The following is a 15,629-nucleotide window of genomic DNA, read 5'->3' on the forward strand; positions in this document are numbered from 1 at the left end:
ATGTCTGGATGGTTTTTTTATTCCCTTTTAGTTTTCAAATACTCTACAAAGAGTGAATAATTTTTATAATCAAGAAAATTTTTCACTTTTTAAAAACCAAGTTTAAAGTCAAGCCCTGAAGTCCTTAATTTCTTTTACCACATTGTACATTTTTGGAGTTCTTTTCCACCTAAGCCTTTTGCAATCCACCTCCTGATAGATGAATAATATCTCTTGCCATGTGCCAGGTGGCGTTCTAGGCATATGTTGAGATAAAAACTCTTTTGTCTCCATTTTACAGATGAGGAACAGAGAGGTTAAGTCCCTTGCCCAAGGTCACACAGCTGGCAAATTGTAGATCAAATTAAAACGGTCTAACCACCATGCCAAGCTGCCTCCTAGACTACCTGGCTCCTCTCATGACACATCCCCCGTGCCCACTCCCCACCTGGCCCCACTTACCAAGGTGTGTGTTGGTCACAAAATTCCCCATCCCCGACAGGTCAGGAGCCCCCTCTTCTCGGCTGACAGGGCCATCATTCCACATGAGGTCAAAGCCTCCCACTCGCTTCTCCCTTCCTGTGAGCCTAGATGGGCAGGAGATACAAGGGGCTAATGAAGGTGCACCTGGTGAAGCCCTAAGACCCAGGCGAGGCTCCTGATCCCTCCCGGCACCCTGCTCGTGCCCACGCTGTCAGCATTTCTTCTTTTGTTCACCCATTTCCCAGGTTTCAGAGGGGTCGTCTCCCATATTGTCCCCAGGCCCCCACCCTTGCCCTCGGTAACATGAACCTACTTATACTTAAAGTCTGCTGTCCTTCCCAGACTATAAACTGCAGGAAGGCAGGGACTAGGTCTGTTGTGTCCTTTACTGTGTCCCCGGTGTGGGGCACAGGTCTTGGCACATAGTAGGAGCTCAAATGTTTGTTGAATGAATGAATGATGGTAGATACAGAGGACACTTGAGGTTCTACCTGCTCAGCAGCCATTTCAGCTTCTTTCAGCCTCAGTGTACCTTGGGTTTTTTTGAGAACCACTCCTCCCTCTCTCACTCACATGGCTCAGCTCAGGGCTGATCCTACTCCCCTGGGAGATGGGCACAACATGTAGGCCCAGGCAATCAGAGTCACAATGATTGGTTCAGAGATAGGCATTGACATAATCCCCACCAATAAGAATGAGAGTTAGCTCTCAAACTTTTGCTGGAATAATTGGGAAAAAGCTAATACACAGGAAAGAGGTGGGTCACGGAGAAGGAGAAAGGGAAAGAAAGGGAATCAACCAATACTGACTGAGAACCTGGATTCAGCCATTCCTGAAGTCAGACCCTGGGTTTTCCCATCATATGCACATCGTTATAACAGTAGATAGTCTCAGGGCGCCTGAGTGGCTCAGTCGGTTAAGCGTCTGACTTTGGCACAAGTCATGATCTCATGGTTTGTGGGTTCAAGCCCCGTGTCAGGCTCTGTGCTGACAGCTCAGAGCCTGGAGCCTGCTTCGGATTCTGTGTCTCCCTCTCTCTCTGCCCCACCCCCTGCTCATGCTCTGTCTCTCTCGGTCTCAAAAATAAATAAAAACATTAAAAAAAATAACAGTAGATAGTCTCTTATTGAGCACTTACTATGAGCAAGGCACTTTATAATAAATTATCTTAGTAGATTAATTTAACAATCCTGGGGGTTAGCATGAGGTTTCCCATTTTACAGACCAGAAAACAGGCTTAGACAGGTGAAGTCCAGGGTCTCATGGAAATCCTGCTGGACTGAATCTCAGAAGGCTATAGGTGGCCTTGCTGTGCCTCAAAAGGGCTGAGTCCTTGGACCAGGATCCAACCCTGTGTGGACATCTCAGTTTGTCCATCTGTAAAATGGTGAGCAGGCCCGAACCATCTCTAAGGGCCACTCAAGTCCCAGGGTTCTGAGTTCTCTGTCTTCCTTGATGGGAGCCCCAACTGTCACATACAGGGGTGCCTGAGCGAGGCTGCCTTCCCTCACCTGGCCTCCATGTCCACGACATGCAGGGTATCTTCCAGAAGGCAGGTCTTGAGCTCATAGTCCTCCTGGCTGCTGGCTGTCAGCGATGGGGATGCGTTGACCTCCAGGAGCCACCTGGGGAAGGAGGGGAATGGAGAGCCTTAGGGTTGCCTGGTCCCTGGGGACCCTGGAATTTCATGGAGAGGCTAGATGGGGTGCCTGGGCCCAACCCTCAATTCAACCAAGGTTGCTGTCTCCATTTTTCCACTAGAAGAAAGGTTTCAGTGGCTAAAACTTTTTGAAAACAATTGTCACAAACTTGAAATCCCCACTGGGGCCAGGTGGTACCCAAACGAGGCAAGCTGGAGGGGGTGGAATGGTCTTGGTGCCCTCGTATTGCTCTTCCTTCTCCCACTAGAGCTGTGAATACAAGACAAAGTCCCGTTTCCTAGTGAACTTTTGCGTGTGTGGGCAATGGCCGCTGAGGGCGGCAGGAGCTGGGGGGGGTGGAGAGCGGTGGACCGGGAAGAACATTCCACTCTACAGCGGTGGCCCCTCCAGGAGACTGTCACCCCGTGGGAGTGTGAGCCCAGGGTTCTGAGTTTTCCAGAAAAGGCGAACATCCAGATTGTTGTGTAAACGTCTCCCAGTTTTTCGAGATGCTCAAATGAATTTACAAGGAAAATAATTTGAACTCCAAAATTGAAGCGTCTGTGGCCAAAAGCAGCCCAAGGGCCTAGAGCTTGCAAACTCTTGTTTTGTGCAAATCCGGTCATTTACAGGCAAGAACCTGGGGCACAGAGAGGGCAGGACCCATCCGGCAGGTGAGTGGCAGACTCGGGCCCCCCTCCCACCCCCAAGCTTGTTTCCCCATCAGCTTCCACTTTAATACCCGCAGCCACATCTTTGTAGCAGGGGGCAAAGGAGAGACCCGCTGGCACCCGGACCCTGTTTCCTTGAACCTGGGTCTGACATAGGTATCGGTCTAGAGCTCCTACTGCTGGCTCGGAAAGCCCTCAGCACCTATCCAGTGACCCTGGGGAAGGAGCTCGGGAGCCGCAGTGCAGGCAGGAAGTAGCTCAGCCCAGGAATTATGACCTGGCTCTACCCTTGACTTAATGTGTAACCCCAAGCGCCCAGAACAAACCCACTGGGCTTCTGTGTCCTGTTGTGTCACATGAGGGCCATCACGATGGTCCCTGCCACCTCAGGCTTGTCTTCCTCAACAGCTCAACCTCCTCTGTGGGGATTGTGGGAGTGCACCAAATTCCTTTTTTTTTTTTTTAATGTTTATTTATTTATTTTATTTTTTTTTAATTTTTTTTTTAACGTTTATTTATTATTGAGAGACACAGAGCGTGAGCAGGGAGGGGCAGAGAGAGAGAGGGAGACACAGAATCCGAAGCAGGCTCCAGGCTGTCAGCAAGAGCCCGACACGGGGCTGGAACTCACAAACCGTGAAATCATGACCTGAGCCAAAGTTGGACGCTCAACCGACTGAGCCACCCAGGCGCCCCATGAATGCACCACATTCTTAACAGGAAGTGACATGGTAACAATATTCCCTTACACGGCACTTTGCACCCTGAGAGCAGCAGGGCTTACAGAGAAGTTTCTTGCCTGATACTCGGGAAGGATTGCTGACTCAGCAGATGTTCGGGAAAGGTCTTTTAGTGCCAGGCACGGGGTTCGGTGCTTTACAGACAATACCTCATTTATCCCTCATAATAATTCTATAAGCACAATGTCCATTTTACAGATGGGCAAACTGAGTCACAAAACTAGGAAGTGCGTCCAACCAGGAAGCGGCAGAGACCACACCCGGGCCGTCTGGGTGCAGAGTGTGTGAAACGTACCCCCCCGCCCCGTTCCCCGGGCTGCCGGCCCACCCACTTACGGTTTGAGGTCCTGGTCTATGAGGATGTCATAGCCGTACAGCTCAAAGCAGTGCTTGTCGCTGATGATCACCTTCTGCACGCTCTGCAGGCTCCTGATGAAGATGTTGTCCATGTCGCTGAAGAGCGTCTCCACCGCCTCCGGCCCATGCTTGGACGCCAGGTACTGGCGGAAGCGCTGGATCATCCACTTGCAGCCCTGGGGCCCCAAGCACCCAGGGAGTGGGGGAGAGGGAGCCTCCGTTAACTGGGACCTGGCCGGCCGGGACCCTCAAACAGTCACCATCAGCACGGGCCTTGGGTTTCGACAAGAGGCTCCCACCAGGGTCCTGTGATTAGGAGGACTCTGAGTTTGTCCCTCTTGCAGGGCAAAGGTACTGCATGCTCAGGGGAAGGGGTGGATGTGCCCTCCCAGAGCCTGTGCTTCTTTCTAGAGCACAGCCTGGGTCCCCAGCCTCCCAGAAGTCGCTGCCCCAACACCCTGCACAGGTTTCTTCCCTGGGCCTGCCTTCCTGGGGACAGACTGCACTGACCATGGGTGTACCCTGAGGCCCAAAGATGACCAACTGGTTACTGTTTTCGGGGGGCTAGGGGTACGTATATGCAGGAGGCCCCCACTGTGTAGGATGGAGCTGGGGGAGGGAAAAGACGGGAGCGGGTGTGAGCTGGGAGCCAGCTCTCCCTGTGCCCCTCTGTTCTGGCTCTTAACTTTGAGAAGTCTGAGAATTCTAAATTCGAACTTGGCCTTGTAGGTTATTAGACAGATAAATGGATGGATGGATGATAGATAGATGAAAGAAAGAAAAAGAGAGAAAAAAAGAAAGAGAAAGAAAGGAAAAGAAAGAAAGAAAAGAAAGGAAGGAAGGGAAAGAAAGAAAAGAAAGAAAGAAGAAAGAAAGGAAAAGAGAGAGAAAGAAAGAAAGAAAGAAAGAAAAAGAAAGAAAAGAAAGAGAGAGAGAAAGAAAGAAGAAAGAAAGAGAGAAAGAAAGAAAGAAAGAAAGAAGAAAGAAAGGAAAAGAGAGAGAAAGAAAGAAAGAAAGGAAAAGAAAGGAAAGAAAGAAAGAAAGAAAGAAAGAAAGAAAGAAAGAAAGAAAGAAAATGCTTTCAAGGTAGGAGGATAGAACACATTTTGTTACAGGGTGTGTGTCTTTGATTCGTAACTTTTAAATATTCGGACGCACAATGTGTGGGTCTCCTTCTGTACTCTTGTCCTGGGTCCTGCAAGTGGGGAGGGTGGTCCTGATCTCACTGATGAACTGGAACTATGAGCCCAAGACTGGCCTGTCCTGGGCTCCGTGGTACACCATCTCCTCACCCCAACCCAGTCCCAAAAGGCTGGCTCTGGAGGCCAGAAGCACAGCTTCCTCACCTTCTTTGGATGGTAGTCAGGAGAGGTCTTTTGCACAGCGACATTGGTGAGGTGAACATCTGGGAGAGGTAGGTGGTCAAGGACAAGTGTGAACAAGAAGGGTGAGCCCTGTTCCATGGAACCCCCAGAGATCAGACTAAGACCTGTGCTTGGACATTGATGAGGAAGGCGCCACAATGGCCCAGACGTCACATATGTGGGCCTTGAGTTCAGATGGGCCTGGGTTCAAATCCCACCTGCGCCTTTTACTGGCTGTGCGCCCCTGAGCAAGTCACTTAACCCCTGAGCCCTATTAAGTGGGGGGACTTAGGTGGGGGAAACGGGCAAAGAGTAAGCAAACAATCAAAACCAATCTGGACGGAAGTGGGGCTGATTAGTTATGAAATCTTTCAGCGGGATTTTTTTTAAGCTTAAAAACGACAATAGAGGGGCGCCTGGGTGGCGCAGTCGGTTGAGCGTCCGACTTCAGCCAGGTCACGATCTCGCGGTCCGTGAGTTCGAGCCCCGCGTCGGGCTCTGGGCTGACGGCTCAGAGCCTGGAGCCTGTTTCCGATTCTGTGTCTCCCTCTCTCTCTGCCCCTCCCCTGTTCATGCTCTGTCTGTCTCTCTCTGTCCCAAAAATAAATAAAAAAAAAAAAAAAAAAAAAAAACGTTGAAAAAAAAAACGACAATAGAAATCACAGAGGAAGTCAGCGGATGAACAGAGCTAACCATGTAAAAATAAAAATAATCAGATATCAGGGCAAGAATGAAAAGCAAGCATGACTAGAGAAAAGATTTGTAGCAAATGTGACAGACTAATGTTTTTATCACATGAAAATCCCACATAAATTGTTAACAATAAAAATTTATGACCCTAATAGATACATAGATATAGGGAAAACATAACTGCTAAAAGACCATCTGGGAAAATGCCTGACGTTTCTAGTAATAGAAGATACATAATTTTAAAGGGATGTAAATGGAGGGGAGGGGTGGCTCCCGAGTGGCTCAGTTGGTTAAGCATCTGACTTCACCAGATCAGGTCAGGATCTCATGGTTTATGAGTTCAAGCCCCGCATCAGGCTCTGTGCTGACAGCTTGGAGCCTGGAGCTGCTTCAGATTCTGTGTCTCCCTCTCTCTCTGCCCCTCCCCTGCTCGCGCTCTGTTTCTCTCTCAAAACTAAATAAACATTAAAAAACAATTAAAAAGCTATAAATAAAGGGATGTAAATGAGGAAGAAGTACCAATTGGAAGAAACGCAAATTCTAAGGCAAAACCCTGCTTCCCCATTAAGTCAGTTACATATTTTTTAACCTTTTTATTTGGAAAAACTCAAAACTCACAGAATCATTGCAAGTGTAATGAATGCCCATATAGGCTTCATCTACGGGTGCTAATCGTTTTAGAAATGTCTTTAAAAAATTTTTTTTAATGTTCATTTATTTTTGAGAGAGAGCACGAGCGGGGGAGGGGGAGAGAGAGAGGGAGACAGAATCTGAAGCAGGCTCCAGGCTCTGAGCCATCAGCCCGGAGACTGACACCGGGCTTGAACCCACAAACTGTGAGATCATGACCTGAGCCGAAGTTGGATGCTCAACCGACTGAGCCACCCAGGCGCCCCAGAAATGTCTTTTTTAAATGATTGTCTTCAGGGGCGCCTGGGTGGCTCAGTCGGCTGAGCATCCGACTTGATTTCAGCTCAGGTCATGATTTCACGGTTCGTGGGATCATGCCCAGTGTCGTGCTCTGCCCGGACAGCTCGGAGCCTGCTTGGGTTTTTCTCTCTCCCTCTCTCTCTCTGCCCTTCCCCCGCTGATGCGCGCTCTAAATAAATAAACTTTTTTTTTTAAGTTCCAAACTGTTTGAAAAAATAAAATCAAATGATTGTCTTCAGCAGGGAGAGCTGGGATAAAATGGCCCTGTCAATGGAAGGGTAATAAAAATACAAAAGAACCTTCTGTAAAACAATCTGGCCCACATACCCTTGCCCCAGTATTTACACCTCTGCAATGTCGTCTGAAGGAAAAATTAAATATGGTAAAAGATTTATGAAAAATATGTTTCTTCCCAGCATTGTGTGTCATAATTGGAGGAAGCAGAATACTTTCTAAATGCCTGCAGGGTGGAAGATTAATAAACCAATAAGTCGGGGCGCCTGGGTGGCGCAGTCGGTTAAGCGTCCGACTTCAGCCAGGTCACGATCTCGCGGTCCGTGAGTTCGAGCCCCGCGTCAGGCTCTGGGCTGACGGCTCGGAGCCTGGAGCCTGCTTCAGATTCTGTGTCTCCCTCTCTCTCTGCCCCTCCCCCGTTCATGCTCTGTCTCTCTCTGTCCCAAAAATAAATAAAAAAACGTTGAAAAAAAAATTAAAAAAAAAATAAACCAATAAGTCTACTCGGTGGGATACTTTATAACTAATAAAAAATGTCTACAAGGAAAATACTGATATGTGTAGTGAAAAAAAGTTATGTTTATACAGTTGAGATCACTCCTTTATAAAATGCAACAACAACAAACTGTACAAACGAACCTGGGAGAAAATACGTCAGGGTAATTGTCTCTAGAAAATAAGAACACAGAAGGTTTCTTTTCTTTTGTTTTTCCTTTTTGTACATTTTCTGAATTTTCTGATTTGCCTTTAAACAGCTTTACTACTTATATTGTGAAAGCTATACTCTTTAAGTGTTTTATTATTTTTATTATTAAAGTAATACATAATGGTTGTAAAAACAATTCATAATATAGGAAAACGTGTAAAGGTGAAAATAAACGTTCCTGGCCTGATTCTAATCCCCCTTGGTGTTCAGAGTTTATAAATTAGTGAACATCCTTTCTGACTTTCTTCTGAATAGAAACATATTTCCTTAAAAGCAAAACTAGGATTATAAACACACCAGGTCTATACCTGTATGTTGTTTTTCATTTTAATAGTCTTAGATACCTTTCCATGATATTTTAATTGGCCTCATTATAACAGCTGTACAATAGCATGTAGATGTTTTATCGTTCATTTTGCCATCCTTCAAGGGTGTTTTAACTTGTTTCTATTTATTGTTACAGTGCTGAGGTCATTATTTTTATATTTTGTGTGTGCACATACATGCATATATATTTGAATAACTGTATGTGAACTATATATAAAAATATAAATCTCTAACTCTTAAATATGGAGAACAGAGGGTTACTGGAGGGGTTGTGGGACGGGGGTGGGCTAAATGGGTAAGGGGCATTAAGGAATCTACTCCTGAAGTCATTGTTGCACCATATGCTAACTAACTTGGATGTAAATTAAAAAAATAAAAGAAAAAAACATTTAAAAAATGTAAATCTGTATATTTAAGGTCAGGTTAAAATATGTCTTATTACTTTATGATCCAAAGTTGCTTTATTATTATTATTATTTTAATTTTTTTAACGTTTATTTATTTTTGAGACAGAGAGAGACAGAGCATGAACGGGGGAGGGGCAGAGAGAGAGGGAGACACAGAATCGGAAGCAGGCTTCAGGCTCTGAGCCATCAGCCCAGAGCCCGACGCGGGGCTCGAACTCATGGACCGCGAGATCGTGACCTGAGCTGAAGTCGGACGCTTAACTGACTGAGCCACCCAGGCTCCCCTGCTTTATTATTTTAAAAGTTGGTGTGTCATATACGAAACACATACAGCAAATATTAATATCTGCTAAATCTGGGTGGTGGATGCCTGGATTTCTCTTATAGTCTTTTTTCTGTATTTTTGTACATATTTTAAATATTTCAACGTTTGAAAATTAAAAACAATTAAAGGAAGTTGTGGAACATCGTGTGTATTGACTCACTGTGAAAACAGCAAAGGCTTGTTCACTAGAAACTAGTCCTGGGAAAGGCCGGGGTCTGTTTAACAAGGCGCCATGACCCGAGATACACAAGCACTTTTAAGGAGGGAACAGGGTACCACTAACGTGTGCTGAACGCTCACTTTGTGCCGGGCACTGTCCTAAGGGTTTTACACGTGTCATTTAATTTTAACAAAACACATGGTGGCCAAAAGATAAAACTGCAATGAATGATGACTTGCATATGTTAAATGCTTGCTAGAATTACATAATTAAACAAACATACTAAAAATGCTAGAGTTGGGGCGCCTGGGTGGCTCAGTCGGTTAAGCGTCCAACTTCGGCTCAGGTCATGATCTCACGGTTCACGAGTTCGAGCCCCATGTCAGGCTCTGTGCTGACAGCTCAGAGCCTGGAGCCTGCTTCAGATTCTGCGTCTCCCCCTCTCTCTGCCCCTCCCCTGCTCATGCTCTGTCTTTCTCTGTCTCTCAATAATAAATAAACGTTAAAAAAATTTTTTTTTCATAAAAAATTTAAAAAATGCTGGACTTGGAAAAATAGGGGGGGAATTGTTGGAAATACTCAGCAGGGCCAACTGCCATTCTAACACGCAGGCGACGCATGTGCATGAGCTCGGGACAGACACATAATCGAGAGACAAAATTAAGGCAGGGGGTGGGAACTGGCTGGAAGCATTAGCTGTGTTGTCCAAGCAGCAGCACCTTCCGTAGCCTTCTCCCCCACAGGCAGGTAATCCAGTCCTGCTGATTCATCATCTCTCCATTTCTGGATTACCGGCCTCTTTGCTTCTGATGCTCATGTCTAAAAATCTTATGTTTATTTATTTTGGAGAGACAGAGCATGAGTCGGGAGGGGCAGAGAGAGAGGAAGACACAGAATCCGAAGCAGGCTCCAGGCTCTGAGCTGTCAGCACAGAGCTCGAAGCGGGGCTCGAACCCATGAACCGTGAGACCATAACCTGAGCTGAAGTTGGACGCTTAACCGACTGAGCCACCCAGGCGCCCCACATCTAAAAATCTTAGAAACATTATTTTTGATGTCAGTATTCTTTTTTTTTTTTTTTTTTAATTTTTTTTTTCAACGTTTTTAATTTATTTTTGGGACAGAGAGAGACAGAGCATGAACGGGGGAGGGGCAGAGAGAGAGGGAGACACAGAATCGGAAACAGGCTCCAGGCTCCGAGCCATCAGCCCAGAGCCTGACGCGGGGCTCGAACTCACAGACCGCGAGATTGTGACCTGGCTGAAGTCGGACGCTTAACCGACTGTGCCACCCAGGCGTCCCTTTGATGTCAGTATTCTAACCAGATAATACACTCACGTGGTTCAAAAGTCAAAAGGCATCAAAATGTGCCTGAGGAACTATCTCCTCCCCACCCCTGTCCCCACCCGCCCAGTTCTCATCCCAAAGGCAACTTCCATTCCCAATTTCTTATACTTCCTTCTAGAGATGTCTGCGCACGGATACAAACATATACTGAGATATAATTTGTAATGTGAATGGAAGCATACTTTTCAGAGTTCTATACTTTGTTCTTTTCCAATTAACAATACGTCACAGGGATTATTTCATATCTGTACATAAAGCACGGGCCCATTCCTTTTTAACAGCTGCATAGTATTCCATCATGTAAATGAGCGGTTTGTTTTATTTCCTTTTTTTCTCTCTCTCACAAACAAGGCTGAGCAGTGCATTGCCTTTAAACCTCTCTTTTCCTATATTGTGAGTGTACATGTCGGGTAAATTCTCAGAAGGGAATTTGCTGGGTCAGAGGGTATGTGCTTTTGTCTTTTGATAGACATTTGCCAGATTGCCTCTGGAGTGGTTGTACCCACTTACACGCCACCAGCGACACACGTATTCCCCCAGCCTCGCCAGCATAGTGTGTGATCATATTTTTGGTCTCTGCCAGTTTGATGGGTGAAGAGGGCATTGTGTTTGAGTGAATGTGTGAGCCAATGTCTAGGCACACGGAAGGGTGCAAACATTCTCCAAAGGAGCTCGAGCTCTCCCATCCTGTGAATGTGAGTCAGTGTGGAGCAAGCAGAGAAGTTTGGGGTGAGCTGCTCTGAGCAGAGTGGGGCTGCTCCCCTGGGATCACCGGGGGCTCCCCCACCCCCACAAGACTGTCAGCTCCTGGAGGGAGGGAGCAGGCCCGTCTTGTCCACTGCTGTATCTCCTGTGCCGAGACCGCAGCTTGGGACTTGGTGGAATGAAGAAGCTCTCCCTGACCAGCTGGGGGGATGGGGAGGGGCAGGGCGCAAGGGGGCTGGGCAGACGGGATCCGAGGATACACTGGTCATCGATGCTGCTCAGTGTGAAGCGGGTGTTGGAGAATCGGGCGAAGCCGTCCCGGTACAGCCAGGCCCGCAGCGGGATGTACTGTGTCGAGGAGGGAAAGGAGGGAGAGGAAGGGGAGGGGGGTGAATACGAGCAATCTGCCCCTCCTAGCTTTTGCACCCGCCGTTTCTTCCACCTGGAGTGCCCTTCCTTCATTCCTTCTCACATCACCCCTCAAGAATCCGTCCAAACAGCCTCCTCTGATTCCACCCCCTCCCTCCCTGGTGTCAGGGGCAGGGAGAAGACACAGAAGGGAACCGAATGAACGAGACTCTTCTCTGCTCCGCTACCACGCGCGACACCCTTCCGGGTGTGTGTCCACGTTCCCCACCAGACGCTCAGCTCCAGGAGCCCAGGGGCTGAGCCCGCCTCCCACGCCCCTATGTCCTCATGCCCCACATTGAGGAGCACCTCACGAAGGTTTGAACGGTTGCTGAACGAATGGGTGGGGAGAGGCGGTATGGCAGCTCCTTGTCTGAGAGTAGACTCTGACACTAGGCCGCCTGGATTGGGAGCCCAGGTCTGTCCGTCACCTGTGCGTGACCTCGGGTAAGCCACTCAACCCCCTCTGATTCTGTTTCCTCATCTGTAACATGAGGATAATAATAGAACCCGCCTCCCCGGTCATTAGGAGGACCAAACGTAGTAAAACCTGCTGAATACCGGGGTTTGGTACTTAGGAGGTGCTCGGTAAAGGTCAGCTGCGGTTACCACGAATGGCGGAGTGAATAAAGGACAGGCGGACGGCAAATCCAGACTCGGGTCTCTGAGATGGCAGAAATGGGATCTGTTTCCGTGCCCCCGCCTTACCCTCAGACGCCCCCTGGGCTCTCCCAGGCAGGCTCACATAGGCACCCCCCCAGAATGGCTTCTGCCCCCTGTCTCCTGGCCCAGCTCTTCCTTACCTGCTGCTGGAGGAGGGCCCCATCTTAGCTACTCACCGACATCACCAGCACGTAGACGCGCAGGTCAAACTTGCGGCCTGTCAAGCAAGGAAAGAATTCATGCAACAAATACTGACCGTGTGCCAAGCAGCATGGTAGGTTTGGGGGTTAGAGCAGTGGACAGGCAGAGGTGAATGCCAACAAGAGCACAAGAGGTACAAGGAGAAGGTAATGAGGAGCGGAGGTGGTTAATGTGGGGGAAAGGCTGGAGACAGGGGATCAAGGAAGGCTTCGTGGAGAAGTGGTGGCCTAGAGGAAGAGAGGTGCCCCCCAGCCTGGAGGGGGCGGGCCTTGGGGCAGGAGGGACTGCCTGAGCAAAGGGCTCGGTCCAAGGGCAGAGTGGAAGGAGACGAGGTCAGTGAGGTCAGCAGGGGCCAGCTCACGTGCAATGTTTGGATTCTGTTTTAGCAACCATGGGAAGCCACTGAGGGGATCTTGTCCCCCTGGGTACTGTGCTGGAGCGGAGCATAGGGGACCAGAGTAGCAGTGGGCATCAGTGAGGATGGGAGGGGACAGTGGCCAGAACCAGGATGGAGGGGGTCAGATGGATTCAAGAGCTGCGTGGGAGCTTGATGGGAGGTCAGACATGGGAGGGGAAGAGAGAGAAACACCCCCACAATGGTCTCCGACCTCTGGCTTAGCAACCGGGGGCTGGAGGGGCTGTATCCCGACGGGGAGGCTGGGGAAGGAGCCATATGGCAGGGGGAGGGCGAGGGTTGAATCTTAGGCATGTTGGGTGTGAGCTGCCGGGAGGTGCCCAAGGGTCGGTGGGACATCAGGATCCGGGCTGCCGGGGTGAGGTCCTGGCTGGAGACAGAAAGCTGGGAGGTCACTGGCATCTGGAGGTGTTGAAAGCCACGAGAGAGGATGGGGTCACTGGGGGAGGGGAGGGAGGATGTTGCCCGAAGCGGTGAGAGGAGCCAAGTGGCCCTCTGTTCTGGGCAGAGACCGCCATCTCACCTCCTATCAAGTAGGGGTTTTCGATATAGCGCTGAGCTACGTAGTTCTCCACGGGGATTTCATCCTTCTGGTCATCAGAACTTCTTGCGTCCTGGTTGTAACAATAACTATTATTAACATCTACGGAGCATTTCCTGTGCAGGAGGCATCGTGCTAGACACTCTCCTCGTTTGGTCTTTAAATCAACCCTATCGGGGAAGGACGAACGTTATCCCCCATTTTACAGATGAGCAAACTGAAGCACAGAGAGGGGAAGCGACTTGCCCAAGGTCACACAGCTGCTCCGTGGCACAGCTGGGACGTGGACCCACACGCAGGCTGGGCCCAGAGCTTCGGCGTTTAACCTCTAGACCTGTGCTGTCTATTTACATTTAAACTGCTTAAAAATAAGTGAATTTAAACGCTAGCACGTGGATGAACCTTGAAGCCATTATGCTAAGTGAAATAAGCCAGATACAAAAGGACAAACACTGTAGGAGTCCATTTCCACGAGGTCCCTGGAGGAGTCAGATCCACGGAGACAGGAAGTAGAAGAGTGGTTGCCAGGGGCTGGGTTGGGGGGGCTGCTGGGAAACAGGGAGTTAGTGTTTCATGGGGACAGAGTTCTGGAAGCGGACGAGAGTTCTGGAGGTGGATGGTGGTGGTGGTTGCACAATGATGTGAATATACTTAGTGCCCCTAAATTATACGCTTAAACGTCGTTAAGATGGTAAATGTCATGTAGATACAAGAACGAAAAGAAATTTAAAATCCAGTCCTTGAGGGACACCGGCTTCATTTCAGGTGCTCAGCGTCAGCACGTAGCTAGTGGTCACGGTACTGGAGAGCACAGGCATACACCGTTCCGCCTCTGTAGAAAATTCCATTGGTCTGTGCTGCCTGGAGGGCCACGCAGGTGCCTGGGGACTTTCCTCTCCCTTCTCTGCCTGCGAATCCTTTCCTGGCCAGCCCAGAGAGGCTCTGTCTCCCACCTGCACAGCACCTCATGGCCTGCAAAGCCCCTTCTCAGCTGCTGTCCCCTTCACGGTAACCATGTGACAAAACTGAGGCCCAAAGGCGAGTGGCGCATACTTGGTGAGGTCACACAAGGGCCTGGTGGCAGGGAGCCACTGGAACTCAGGGTCTCTGGCCCCCAGGGCAGAATTTTCTTCACCGGCTGTCATCCCCCGGCCCTCTCCCCCTCCACCGCCAAGCTGCTTCAAGACAGAGGCAACCAGGCCTTCCCTTCCTGGGCCCCGGGCCACCTGGCACCTGTACTCACATGGCCTCCGGGTGGATTGACAGCGCTCCGGGCTGGCTGGGCCTCTGAGCTGGTGAGCTTCTTCCCAGCGGTGCCCTGATGGGAAGGAATCAGACACACAGAGGAGGGAGGCAGTTCACTTCCTGAGCACCTGCTCATTCAGCAGGTGCTGGTTGTGTAGCAGCATTATCATCTCTAAAGTTCAGAGGGGGTTAGCAATTTTCCCAAGATCACACAGCTGCTGAGTGGCAGGGGCAGGATTGGAAGCGGGATTCCTACTACACCGTATCCTGGGATACGGATGGGTCATGGGGAGGGAGGGAGCTACCTCAGGCTCGGCCTGGGACTTGGAGGAAGAGTCAGCCAAGCTGTCCCCAATCAGGTGAGCAGGAGGCCCAGGTACAGAGGCCACGTTCTCAGGTTTTAGGCATAGTAACTCATCCTCAGCAGGTACTGTTACTACTCTCCCCCATTTGCTTGGGCACAGAGAGGAGAAGAAGCATCTTGCCCAGGGTCACACAGCTTTTCAAGGGCAAAATCAAGATTTGAGCCCAGGCAATCTGGCTTCAGAGACTCCGTTCCCAGGGGCAGAGCTTTGCTGCCAGCCCTTCAAGCTTTGGAGGAAGGAAGGAGGGGCCCCTCGCGGCAGCAAGGGCAGAGGGAGATTTCCGGAGCAAGGGGGAGGGGTAAGCTTACCTTCCTCCAGTCCATGATGTCCTTCAGCCTCCGGAAGAGGAAAATGCCCTTTCCCTGCGACCGGGCTACCTGGGGTGGGGGTGAGTGCAGAAAGGTCTGCTCTCAGCTCTATGTGGTTCCTTGTTGGCCCCTGTGCCTGGGGCACCTCCCCACCATTTCTCTGTCTCTATCTCTCCCATGGGCTTCCAGCTCTCCCCAGAGGAATGGCCCAGCCCAGCCCCATGGGGCCAGCCACTGAGAAGGCACTAAGCCTGGCTGGCGGGTGGGAGGGAGGCAAGGGGGGAGGAAAGAGAGAAGCCGACTTCGCTCACAAAGGCATACAATGGCATGAATAATACAAAACAACAGACAATTAAAAAACCATTTCTAACAGTCTTGGGAACACATCATCCAATTCTTTTTTTGGAAATCAATTTGC

General features: G+C 49.5%; 1 protein-coding gene across 2 annotated transcripts in view; it reads right to left on the reverse strand.

Moving 5' to 3' along the window:
• TTLL9 (tubulin tyrosine ligase like 9) overlaps positions 1–15,629 on the reverse strand; it is a 41,471-nt gene that overhangs the window by 4,057 nt on the left and 21,785 nt on the right. The window contains exons 6-14 of one of the 2 annotated variants that reach the window (XM_042980671.1): positions 15,212–15,280; positions 14,537–14,611; positions 13,276–13,366; positions 12,313–12,353; positions 11,326–11,413; positions 5,217–5,275; positions 3,850–4,013; positions 1,974–2,087; positions 442–566 (exon numbers count right to left, since the gene is read on the reverse strand). In XM_042980671.1, coding sequence (XP_042836605.1) covers positions 442–566; positions 1,974–2,087; positions 3,850–4,013; positions 5,217–5,275; positions 11,326–11,413; positions 12,313–12,353; positions 13,276–13,366; positions 14,537–14,611; positions 15,212–15,280 — 826 coding nt within the window. Of the gene's footprint in view, positions 1–441; positions 567–1,973; positions 2,088–3,849; positions 4,047–5,216; positions 5,276–11,325; positions 11,414–12,312; positions 12,354–13,275; positions 13,367–14,536; positions 14,612–15,211; positions 15,281–15,629 lie in introns of both variants that reach the window. The other variant, XM_042980670.1, reaches the window with a different exon arrangement.

The sequence above is a fragment of the Panthera tigris genome, chromosome A3 (genome assembly GCF_018350195.1).
Source record: "Panthera tigris isolate Pti1 chromosome A3, P.tigris_Pti1_mat1.1, whole genome shotgun sequence".
Lineage (NCBI taxonomy): Eukaryota > Metazoa > Chordata > Mammalia > Carnivora > Felidae > Panthera > Panthera tigris.